General features: G+C 47.3%; 1 protein-coding gene across 1 annotated transcript in view; it reads left to right on the top strand.

The window, feature by feature from the left end:
* furinb (furin (paired basic amino acid cleaving enzyme) b) overlaps window positions 1-13,229 on the top strand; it is a 109,680-nt gene that overhangs the window by 43,193 nt on the left and 53,258 nt on the right. The window contains exon 3 of the mRNA XM_083654302.1: window positions 10,265-10,363. Coding sequence (XP_083510428.1) covers window positions 10,265-10,363 — 99 coding nt within the window. The remainder of the gene's footprint in view (window positions 1-10,264; window positions 10,364-13,229) is intronic.

Here is a 13,229-nt window from a genome sequence, read left to right as displayed (position 1 = left end):
TACAAGGAGTAATCCACGCCCACTGGAGCGTTACAGGGAGCGATTGGACCCGACTCTAATGAATATTCAATGCTTCAGTGATGCAGAGTCAAGATGAGGGGTGTGTACTCATTTGGTTGCCATATTTCTCCACCCAAGCCCGGTGTGAGAAATCCAAAATTAAAAAGGCAAGGAGTAGTTGTCTAAAATATTTAATATTTCTCTCCTGTCCTCTGTCTCTTACACACGCGCTCTTTTTATCTGTCTGTCTGTCTTTTTCCCAAGGCCATAGCTCAAAATCTTTGTGATGTGTGTCTGTGTCTCTCTCATCTGTGTGTGTGTGTGTGTGTGTGTGTGTGTGTGTGTGTGTGTGTGTGTGTGTGTGTGTGTGTGTGTGTGTGTGTGTGTGTGTGTCTGCAGACAGAGTGGAGGTAACTGTCACTCTCAGAAAGCTTTGGCTGACTGATGATGTAGCTTTGCTCTGTGTGTGCTGCGTGTGTGTGCGTGTGTGTGTGTGTGTGTGCATGTGTGTGTGCAGTGCACTGTGTTTGTGTGTTGGTTTTTAGATAAGCGCCCTCTCCCTGCTCTGTGCTCTGCCCCTTATCTGCTCTCTGAAAAAAATCACACACCACACAGATAAGCTACATCAGGAATGCTGTCTGTTTGTTTTTGTGTCTGCAGGAAATGGATCGGGTTCATATTCTTGCGACGTTAGATTCTATGGCTTAATCTAAATCTAAACCCCATACAGCAGTTTAACACTGGTAGGCAAGAGAGATATGCTGGAGATTCACTACAGTTGATCCAGACATAGAATTGCAGAGGGTGATATTGTAGCATAGGCCACATGCAGCACGGTTGATCAGGATTATGTATAGAGATGGAACGATAGTGACCAAAATTATAGTGACCAAAATTATCATGGTTAACAGTATTATCACATTTTGTTAAAAATGTGCTAAAATTTTTCAAAAAGTACTAATACACTCAGAAATCATTTCACCAAGTTTTATATTGAAAACTCAGACCCAAAAAAGATTGATACACTCACTGAAATCATTTCTCCAAGGCTGCGCGTCTGCATCTGGGAGACGGTTGCCAACTTTGGTTGATGATGGACAGTATTTACCATGTTTTTCAAAGCGCTGTAATCATGGTAACACGGTAATCACGGTACCACGGTTTTAATGATAATGAAAATTTTAAACGGTACGGTTATCGTAAGGAATTTTATCACGGTTATTAAAACCGGCTATCGTTACATCCCTAATTATGTAGTGTAGTAGCATGCATTGACAGTGATGGAACTATATTCTACATTTAGTTTTAGGGAAATATTAGTCACTCTCATGTCTGCCCTCCTGTGCCTTCTCTCTCTCTTCCTCATGTCCTCCCCAGCATCATAATAGGGCCGTCTAGACGCACCAAGGTCTGTGTTTCTCCACACCTGCTTCTGAAGCACCAAGGTCTGTGTGCTTTCTCCACACCTGCTTCTGAAGCACCAAGGTCTGTGTGCTTTCTGCACACCTGCTTCTGAAGCACCAAGGTCTGTTTGCTTTCTCCACACCTGCTTCTGAAGCACCAAGGTCTGTGTGCTTCCTCCACACCTGCTTCTGAAGCACCAAGGTCTGTGTGCTTTCTGCACACCTGCTTCTGAAGCACCAAGGTCTGTGTGTTTCTCCACACCTGCTTCTGAAGCATCAAGGTCTGTGTGCTTCCTCCACACCTGCTTCTGAAGCACCAAGGTCTGTGTGCTTTCTCCACACCTGCTTCTGAAGCACTAAGGTCTGTGTGTTTCTCCACACCTGCTTCTGAAGCACTAAGGTCTGTGTGTTTCTCCACACCTGCTTCTGAAGCACCAAGGTCTGTTTGCTTTCTCCACACCTGCTTCTGAAGCACTAAGGTCTGTGTGTTTCTCCACACCTGCTTCTGAAGCACCAAGGTCTGTTTGCTTTCTCCACACCTGCTTCTGAAGCACTAAGGTCTGTGTGTTTCTCCACACCTGCTTCTGAAGCACTAAGGTCTGTGTGTTTCTCCACACCTGCTTCTGAAGCACCAAGGTCTGTTTGCTTTCTCCACACCTGCTTCTGAAGCACCAAGGTCTGTGTGCTTTCTCCACACCTGCTTCTGAAGCATCAAGGTCTGTGTACTTTCTCCACACCTGCTTCTGAAGCACCAAGGTCTGTTTGCTTTCTCCACACCTGCTTCTGAAGCACCAAGGTCTGTGTGCTTTCTCCACACCTGCTTCTGAAGCACCAAGGTCTGTTTGCTTTCTCCACACCTGCTTCTGAAGCACCAAGGTCTGTTTGCTTTCTCCACACCTGCTTCTGAAGCACCAAGGTCTGTTTGCTTTCTCCACACCTGCTTCTGAAGCACCAAGGTCTGTGTGCTTTCTCCACACCTGCTTCTGAAGCATCAAGGTCTGTGTACTTTCTCCACACCTGCTTCTGAAGCACCAAGGTCTGTTTGCTTTCTCCACACCTGCTTCTGAAGCACCAAGGTCTGTGTGCTTTCTCCACACCTGCTTCTGAAGCACCAAGGTCTGTTTGCTTTCTCCACACCTGCTTCTGAAGCACCAAGGTCTGTTTGCTTTCTCCACACCTGCTTCTGAAGCACCAAGGTCTGTGTGCTTTCTCCACACCTGCTTCTGAAGCACCAAGGTCTGTTTGCTTTCTGCACAGCTGCTTCTGAAGCCCTTTTTGTTTCTCCAGCGTCTAGAATAATTTTTCCCCAGCGGCGTCCACGCTGCCTCTGCCTCGCTTCTCTGCCACCAGCACAAGGACACTCTTCCTTTCGACGTTTTGTTCAATCTTTCCTGTTCTGCCACATAATTAGCCAAAAGTCTATGTGTGTGTGTGTGTGTGTGTGTGTGTGTGTGTGTGTGTGTGTGTGTGTGTGTGTGTGTGTGTGTGTGTGTGTGTGTCCTGTGAGCTGATGGATGCAGTGGAGGCAGGCGACATGCAGAATAAAGATGCAAACACATCATTACCCTTCGTTTGCAAACATTCCATTAGCCTCTATTTCAGAGGAGAATAATGAGCTCCTCCTTTCTGAGCAGAACCTCAGAGTTTACACTGTAATTAGTCCAGAACACAACGGGCCGGTGTGGCGCTGTGCGGACACCAAAAACACGACTCTTTGATTAGCCGAGTAACAGCAACTGTCTTCCCCCCAGAGGAGTGTGTGTTGTGTTGTGGGCCTGTGTACAGTATGTAAATGTCAACAACAGCAAAGGAAATTAGAATGTCCGTAGGGGTTTTGCAGCCGTGTGTGTTTTAGTGTGAATGAGCAACATCAATAAAATGCAAAGAAAGCAGGAAGTGAAGCAGGCAATCTCAAGAGCAACAGAAGCTGTGAGTGGGTCTGTGAGTGGTCACTACTACCAGGGTTTTTCCTGGCTCAAAATGAGGCAGAGGTGGCACTAGAGCGCGGCCGATATGGGTTTTTTGAGACAGATCCCGATTTTAGAGGGGATTCATTTATTTATTTTATTTTGCTGGAATGAAAATAGACGTTTTCTATGTTGATTGTGCACCGATAGGACTATCCGAAGGTACAGTGAGGAGGCTGCTTTCTAAAAGATTTTATTTTCTTAGAGAATATCTCAACACATCGTCAACACATCGGCATAATTACAAATGACAGAAATCCACCGAGTGCGACAGAAAATGCGGTGCGACAGAGTGCGTTAGAAAATTGTGTTTTCCGTGAAAACAGCTGTCAGTTTTGTCAAGAGCTGGAGGTGGCCACCTCATAATTCTCTATGCAGGAAAAACGCTGTGTGTGTGTGTGTGTGTGTGTGTGTGTGTTTGTGTTTGTGTTTGTGTGTGTGTTGTGTGTGTGTGTGTGCATGCGAGAGAGAGAGAGAGAGAGAGAGAGAGTGTGCCTGGCACGCTCCACTAAAGATAGTGGAATTGTACGGTATATCTCTTGGTGTGAATTAAAGTGCACAGTGCTTAGAGTGAATTACTGTTATTGCTCCATCTCTAACCAACAATTGTGGCCAGTGTTCTTCCTTGAAAGATGGGACTGCTTGACAGACCAACTCCAATAAAGCAGATTTGCCTCCGTGCACTTCTCCCCAGGCTCCAGGGAGCAGGCACAACGTTCTGTCCAGGCTCCAGGGAGCAGGCACAATGTTCTGCCCAGGCTCCAGGGAGCAGGCACAACGTTCTGCCCAGGCTCCAGGGAGCAGGCACAACGTTCTGCCCAGGCTCCAGGGAGCAGGCACAACGTTCTGCCCAGGCTCCAGGGAGCAGGCACAACATTCTGCCCAGGCTCCAGGGAGCAGGCACAACATTCTGTCCAGGCTCCAGGGAGCAGGCACAACATTCTGTCCAGGCTCCAGGGAGCAGGCACAATGTTCTGTCCAGGCTCCAGGGAGCAGGCACAACGTTCTGTCCAGGCTCCAGGGAGCAGGCACAATGTTCTGTCCAGGCTCCAGGGAGCAGGCACAACATTCTGCCCAGGCTCCAGGGAGCAGGCACAACATTCTGTCCAGGCTCCGGGGAGCAGGCAGAACGTTCTGCCCAGGCTCCAGGGAGCAGGCACAATGTTCTGTCCAGGCTCCAGGGAGCAGGCACAACATTCTGCCCAGGCTCCAGGGAGCAGGCACAACATTCTGTCCAGGCTCCGGGGAGCAGGCAGAACGTTCTGCCCAGGCTCCGGGGAGTAGTCAGAACGTTCTGCCTACTCCCCAGGCTCTGGGGAGTAGTTAGAACGTTCTCCCCAGGCTCTGGGGAGCAGGCAGAACGTTCTGCCCAGGCTCCGGGGAGTTGTTCTGCCTACTCCCCAGGCTCTGGGGAGTAGGCAGAACGTTCTGCCTACTCCCCAGGCTCTGGGGAGTAGTTAGAACGTTCTCCCCAGGCTCTGGGGAGCAGGCAGAACGTTCTGCCCAGGCTCCGGGGAGTTGTCAGAACGTTCTCCCCAGGCTCTGGGGAGTAGTCAGAACGTTCTGCCCAGGCTCTGGGGACTCGGGGAGTAGGCAGAACATGGAACTCTGTCACAGTCACTATTGCCACAGTGGACTCCGGAGCCTCTTTATTGAATACACACACACTTGATAAGAAAATTAGATTTTATATGGTAGCTTTTCCATCGCCTCTCACTTGAAATCACCTCAGAGAGTCTGGCACAAACAAACTTTTCAGGCACATTACTCAACATATCCGTTGCATAATTTCATCCTTAGTGGTTTGATGGGAGTGCATTGCGAAGGGAAAACTTTCCCCACTTTCACTTTTGAATCAGTTCGTAACGTCGGAAAATTGCTTGCAATGCACATACGCTCCCACGTTAAATAACCTCACAGCCCCGGTGCAAGCGGGCTACATTTCTCTTTTCAGGCACCAGCGATCTGAAGCCAATCCCCTCTGGCCAATATTGACTTGAACAACTGTGACTGCTGGCTGCTGCTGGGGCCCAAGACAGCATCCCCGGGAGGCAGGAGGACCGGCTAGGACATCGTGGGATATTGGAGGAGACACACCATGACATTGATATTAGTCACCTTGGAGTCTGACAACACTCTTGACTGATCACATCAGCAGATAACTCCAGGTCCCCTGGCAGACCATAGCAGAATAGCATGACTTCTGATATGGAGCATGCTGTGGTAAACAAACATAGCAAATAATGTCTTTGAACTGTCATTCTCCAATAGAGAGGGCTAGTGAGAGAAATAAACAATTGAGAGAGAAAGATGGCCTGACAAAGAGCATTACAGAGAGAGGGGTAGGACTGATCAAATATACGGTGCACACATTGAGAAGAACAAAGAGTGGATAAACAAGTGGATGATGGAGATCGGCCGGGGTACATAGTAAAGCAAAGGAAATTGCTGATGCGGCGAAAAAGGTGGCGATGCGCTGTGCAACCGGTTGGCGTTTCTGTGATGCCTCGCAGAGCTCTCGGGGCTGACACCGAGCGTTTGATATAAGCGTTCTTACCGTCACGAGCACTCAACATCATCCTGAATGTAGACGTGCGGTGCACATCTGGCTCTGTTTCTCTCGCGCAAGGCAAGCACACACTCTCTCTTGTAAGTTCAAAGTTTTCCAAGATTGCAATTTTTGAGATACTTGACATTCACAACAAATGAACTCAATTTAAATAAAAACCCCCGGTTCATAAATAATGTCTTTTTTTTTTAAAGTCACACCATGACATTCATTTCATGCAGTCATACGGGGGTGTTTTCAGTCAACGGCAGGTATTTAAGAGTCTTTTCCCCATGCTAAACAGTCATTAGCATACTAAAGACAGAGGGGACGTCGACAGATCGAGCTGAGGCTCAACTCCGCTCTGTTCTCTCAGAGAGCAGATGTAGGTTGAGTCTGTGGAGAGCAGCGCGATAATCACACTAGTCCCGGTCGGACTAACATGATTCTGCCGAGTGTAATTGCATGTTTGAAAGGGAGATGGAGGCACAGGTGGAACTGATGGAGGGGGTGCAAACCACGAAGGGGAGATTTCCCCCCTCCCATTTTCTCCCCCAGTTGTACTCGACCCATTCTCCCTGCTGTCCCGGTCAACACTCGACTCCACCACCTCTGTCGATCCGGAGAGAGTTGTAGACGAGCACATACTTCCTCTGATACAGTCGCCGACCGCTTCGTTTCACCTGACGGCGAGGAGTTTCACCGGCAGGATGTAGCGCGTGGGAGGATCGTGCTATTGTTGCCCCCAGTTCCCCTCCCCCCACCACCCGAACAGGCACTCCGAGCGACCAGAGGAGGCGAAAGGGAGAAATGGATGAGACTGCAACTCCTGGTGCTGCTGCCGCCCAGTGAAGAGTGTAAAAAGGGCAGTGCTCCTCGTCTAGTGCACACTCACAACATAGTGGCAGAGTGAGTAATGACCCGGAGTGCTCTCAATTATCATCCCTGCTGCGCTCACACATACATACCGGTACGCACACACACACACACACGCACACGCACACACACGCACACGCACACACACACACACACACACACAGTTCAGGTGTGCGACTGTGACTCAAATGCTGAATAGCAGAATATGGAGAGGCATGAGTCACACACACCTACAGTACCTTTCCATTCCCATCTCAGTGTCTGGAGTCCCGTGGGCAGGAAGAGGACAGCAGCACTCCAGGAGATGGGCCTGGCTGTCCCACAGGAAAGCCCCTCCAGTGCCGACGACGTGCCAATTAGCTTTCTGCTCCCGACCAGCGACGTCTGCGTGAAATTGGGTCTCGTTAACTTCTTGGGACGGGTCACTTGTTTCATCACACCTCAATCTTGCATTATCCATAGGCCATTTCCCATCGTCTGACTTCGATGTTATTTCGAGGCCGGGTCCATCTAAGGTCAAATTGCTGATTTATGTAATATACTGAAGGTGTCACTTGAGTCAGCGACAACTGTGGCTTTGGCACCAAGCACAGCAGTGTCTCCAGTCCAGTGTGAAGAATTTAACTAGATGTAGATTCTGGCTGTCTGTCCAATTCTGGGCTAATTAGTCTTGCTTGGCATATTGACCCATCTGATCTGTATGTGGGAAGTTTATTCCAGTTGCCAAAGTTATTTCTTGACTTTCATAAGTCTGTGTAGACTAATGGGCTAGCTGGGCTCAGCAAAGCCTATGTCTGCTGTTTACCCTTGACAAATGTTTTCTTGCAGTTATTTTCCATTCGTTATTAATCACTCTCTTGCACAGCTGTCTTTACACAAAAGCAACCATATTAATCTTAATTCATCTTAAGCTTCAAGCGAAATAGAACATGCCATTTTTGCATATGAAAGCGTCATTCTGAGCTGAGATTGATGCATGCTCATTTTTCTGTGTGTGGAAATCTTAATTAACAAGAGATTTAAAATCAAATCTTTATTGTGGTGATTTGACAAATGAAGTCAAAATTAGCTGGAGCCAAAGCTCACAGTGTCAGCCAGGAAGCAGTGCTGGCAGCCCGGGCCTCTGGTCAGCTAGCAGCCAGTCTGCAGAATCATCTGGTCAGCTAGCAGGCAGCCAGTCTGCAGGATCCTCTGGTCAGCTAGCAGGCAGCCAGTCTGCAGGATCCTCTGGTCAGCTAGCAGGCAGACAGTCTGCAGGATCCTCTGGTCAGCTAGCAGGCAGACAGTCTGCAGGAACCTCTGGTCAGCTAGCAGCCAGTCTGCAGAATCCTCTGGTCAGCTAGCAGCCAGTCTGCAGAATCCTCTGGTCAGCTAGCAGGCAGCCAGTCTGCAGGATCCTCTGGTCAGCTAGCAGGCAGACAGTCTGCAGGATCCTCTGGTCAGCTAGCAGCCAGTCTGCAGAATCCTCTGGTCAGCTAGCAGCCAGTCTGCAGAATCCTCTGGTCAGCTAGCAGGCAGTCTGCAGAATCCTCTGGTCAGCTAGCAGCCAGTCTGCAGAATCCTCTGGTCAGCTAGCAGGCAGCCAGTCTGCAGAATCCTGTGGTCAGCTAGCAGGCAGTCTGCAGAATCCTCTGGTCAGCTAGCAGGCAGTCTGCAGAATCCTCTGGTCAGCTAGCAGCCAGTCTGCAGGATCCTCTGGTCAGCTAGCAGGCAGACAGTCTGCAGGATCCTCTGGTCAGCTAGCAGGCAGACAGTCTGCAGGATCCTCTGGTCAGCTAGCATCCAGTCTGCAGGATCCTCTGGTCAGCTAGCAGGCAGACAGTCTGCAGGATCCTCTGGTCAGCTAGCAGGCAGTCTGCAGAATCCTCTGGTACGGCCAGCAGGCAGCCAGTCTGCAGAATCCGCCCGCAGCCCCAGGAGAGCCCTCCATCCTGCTGCGTGTGCTCTTCTCCCTCCTCACACACATCCATCGTGCCCGGCCGGCCTGTCAGAGCCTCTCCCTCCTTCTCCCTCCCTCCTGCTCCTCCCTCCTCCCTCTTCCTGCGCTCCACTGGGCTTGTGAAGGTGAGTCAGTCCCCAGCGGCACTACTGTACAGATTGGAAAAGCTTCCTCTTCAAATGGAGGCCGCTCTCCCATGAATACCTGTGCAAAGAGAAGCCGGTCAGCTCCTCTTCCTCTTCCGCTAATGCCCTCTAGCTCTCCTCCTTCTCCTCTTTTAACCATACACTTACTCTGTGTGTCTGGCTCTCTCTCTGTGTTCTATACGCGTTGCTCTTGTGTCAGCTGTCCTTGACCGTGACCAGAGGAGGCGGGGCTGCTCCAGGGAAGGCGGGGCTGCTCCAGGGGAGGCGGAACTTGTTCCAGTTCAGACGAGGTTCACAGAAAGGACGAGCTTCCTCACACCCTGAGGTTTGAGAGCAGTCACAGCCGTCTCCCCACCGGCCGCCCTTAAAAGCTCTTTTATGAGCAGGAGGTGACGTGTGAAGGGGACGATGACAGGAGGATGAGGCATGCTGCACTCTAGATGTGTCACTTTAGCTCTAATGGATGTGTCTAATTATGTTTGATGGATGGTGTCCTGACCATCCACAGTCATGTGTAATGATGTCTATGTAGGTACCGATTATAGCTTGGATGTGTCAAGGTTATTATAGTTAACTAAATTTTTTACTAAAACTAGGTGTGTGTGTGGGTGTGTGTGTGTGTGTGGTGGGGGGGGTGGCTTTTTAGTTGACTGAAATAGGAATACAAACTTTAGACTTTAGAAAAAACCTCAAACTAACTGAAGCAACATTGTTTACTTACAAAACTAGCTCAAATAAACTAAAAATCTACAAAAAAATTATTTGGTTTTAGTCTTTGTGAACTTTGTCAACACAATAAGCGTGAGGAGGCATTGGTGTGCATATGTTTAGTAAGACTGGGATGTCTCCGTGACTGTGGGTCAATTGCATTCACAAAGTGTTATGTTTGTATTGCAATGCCTATTCTGAACTTCTTAAGTCTATTGCCCACTCAAACTAAAAAAAAAATCAATTAAAACTAAATATAAAAAAGCAAGCCCACTGAAACTAAACTGAATTCAAAACAAAAATTAAATAGGGAATAAAAAATAAACAAATGGAAAATACAAAACTATAATAACTCTGGTGTGCGTGTGTGTGTGTGTGTGTGTGTGTGTGTGTGTGTGTGTGTGTGGCATTGTCTCCCATCTTGGGAGTTGTGAGACATAGTCTTTGTATGAGTTTGTGTCTGCAGGTAATGTAAGTCATGTAAGTGTCTCTGCAGGCGCTGCTGTTCAAATGGATGTGTGTGTCTCTTCAGCTCTCTGAAGCACTGCCTGCACACCAGCTTGTGAATGCCTTTGTGGGCATGCGGTTTCTCTTCTGATGGATGTGTCTGACAACTGTTATCTGGATGTCCTATTGCTTCAGCTAAACTCCTTGTATTGATCATTGTGTGTGTGCAGGTTTTTGGAGATTATTATCACTTCCGACATCACGCTGTGGAGAAGAGGTCTCTGTCGGACCACAGAGGGATGCACAACAGACTGCATAAAGAAGCCCAGGTAAGGCGGCTGTTGTCAGTTCTCACACAACTCATTGCAAATAACTCCGTGCCAGCAACAAAAGCCCAGAAGACAGATTGGTTTACAACCGCACAAAGAGTGTGGAGATCACAGGAGAAGAAGGTGCCAGCAGCAATGACAGCCTGTCCAACTCTGTATTCTTTACAGTCCACACTTATCTCTCCTTCTGCCCATCTGGACCACTCTGAGATACCACAATTGTTTATATGCAAATCCTCCCAAACAGCACGAGAACAGTGGGAGATAGGGATGCACCATGTGGACAAAATCTGAGATATGCCATTACAAGAGTGGATACTGCAATATGATGTGTCATATTCACTGAATAATGTGCTATTCTAATGCCCTTGTAAGGCGTGTTACACTTGTAACTTGTAGACTAAACTAAGCTTTAAGTGCAGTTATTTTCAATATTTTCTTATTGATTAGACATTTTTAATCAAATATTCTAGCATCAGCACATATGCACTACCCATACTAGTTTACATCAGTAGACACTTAATAGCTACTAGATGTATAACATTAGAGTCTAAGGGCTTGTTTCACGGCAACGGTCTCTGCATGAAACGGCAAACTTTTGTTGCGGCTTGGCCTTTTCGATGCAGACGGATTGGCAAAAGCGATTGATGCGTCAAGCGAAAAGGCAGGATGAAAGAGTTCCACACAACAAAGACTCTTTTCCAAAGCCCAGGTGACCTCAAAGCTCAAAGCCATCTGAGCAAAATACAGACAGGCGGTGGACTCTGGACGGCGGAGGGGCCACAGACGTGTGGTGGTTGGGGGGGCTGGGAGTACTTATTTGTGGGGCTTTGATGAGGTTCTTGAAAGCTTCTCTAATAACCAATCTAAATTGGCAGCACCATGTCCTTAATAATGTGTAATGGTTTTCGTGTCACCACTTCTCCTCATCACATTTTGCACACCACCTGAGTTTGTGACACATCATCTCCTCCATATCCAAAGTACTGCTATGCAACTGATTAGGGATGCTCCGATCACGTTTTTTTTTACCACCGATCACCGATTTTTTATAGCAGCTGGTAGGCTATAGCAGTATTATATGTCGTTTATTATATGCCCACCATTATAGCACCTTATAGCAGTATTATAGGTCTAACAGTTTCCATTTTACTAGAGCCTGACCGCTGCTGATATTGGCTTCATTTGGCTTTAAACGTCATATCAGTATCGGCTTGAATGTTTGCCGATATGAATCTGATGCACCATTCCTTTTCAGTACCAATTCCAAAATATCCCGTTTCAGTAACATTCTCTCTTAGCTTGTTCACGGTCAATTGGTTACAATACATTGCAATTGATTTGCTTTCATACACCAAAACTATTTATTTACTACTTATTTTCTTATTCTTCTTTTAATTCTTCATTTAGGGATAATGGGTTTAAATTACCAGAGACGTAACTGTACATCATACAGTAGAAATATTGATAAGTAAAGGTTTTACACAGTTGAATACATTCATTTATTCATACATACATTCATTCATATACATATCATTATACACATGTACAATTTTTATCTTTTCTTCCCAAAATCCTTCTATTTATTTTTTATTTTTTTGCAAAAATGTTAGGTTTCTAGAAATCTGTACAGGCTGTGAAAGGTACGTGTGTCTACATACATGTAGTTGGGAGAGAGGTTACGACAAACCAATTCAAAGGCAAGAGCAGAAAAAACTATATTTTCTTCTTTTTAAGAAAAGCCAATATCGCACTCCACTGTGATGTGTGAACATTGCAATTTCGTTTGCATTTCACATCACAATGGCAATAATAAAAAACAATCTGTTGTGCAGCCCTCCTGGGACTGTTTCTGTGCTTGTACATTCTGTTCTAGCCTAGTACAGTGAAAACATTGCTTGTTTGACCTACAGTAAATGTTAACGAGAGGGGAAACCGCCATTCACCTGTCTGTTATCCAATAACGTTTTCCACTCTTGAATGTCAGCTTCATTTGGACAATAGGTTTTGAAATGACATACAGCCCAACCAACTCAGTTACATATATTGAAAGTCTACAATTGTGAGCCTCTGTGTTTCCCAGAGATACCGGAGTCGGCATTGAAATGCCAGCAAGGATATTGTAAGGCAATTGTTAAACACGTTGTTTTTCTTTGAGAATCAGAGGTAGGTGAGACTGGAGCTGCGGGGGAAGGGGGGGGGGTGTTATGGAGTGAGGGACAGGCCATCTGTAGCGAGCCCCGGCCCGGCCACATAGCAGAGTATAAGGTCTTGTCCAGTGTGCCCGGGTCCAGCTGGTTCGAGGAGTGGCCTGATGTGGTCTGACAGGCGCCAGGCCCCGGGACATCATTAGTGAAAGATGTGACATTCACTGGAGCCGCTGATGTCGAGGGGTCAGGCTAATGGACGTTAACAAGGCTGTAGAAGCCTGCCGGGTTCCGCCGTGTGTACCTGGGGCCTCGGAGTCCACTGTGGCAATTGGAACTTGCTATAAAACTGACTTTACGATCGCTGAGATCAACAAGACACCGAGATGAGATGCAGTATCGGATGTGGACAGTGACTGAGCCAGGGCTTTGCTCAGTCTTATCGAGGAGGATTTGATGATTCACAGTACTAGACTTTATTAGATTTATATGCCATGGTATATTGGTGAGGGACAGAATGCAGAATGAACTGTATGAGGCACTATAGGCCTAATCAGAAACAGATCTGCTCAAGCAAAGTTGATAGAGAAGATAAAGCTGGGGTTTACTGTGTGACTAAATTGCCTATTGCCTCTATGTCCATATACGGTAACTATGCAGTATATATTCAGTACCATCCAGTCACTTATTTAAAATACATGGCTACAGAGGTACTGTTA

This window comes from Poromitra crassiceps, assembly GCF_964638095.1.
Source record: "Poromitra crassiceps genome assembly, chromosome: 18".
Lineage (NCBI taxonomy): Eukaryota > Metazoa > Chordata > Actinopteri > Beryciformes > Melamphaidae > Poromitra > Poromitra crassiceps.
The sequence above is the reverse complement of the archived record's forward strand: the minus strand, read 5'-3'. Positions and strand labels throughout refer to the sequence as shown.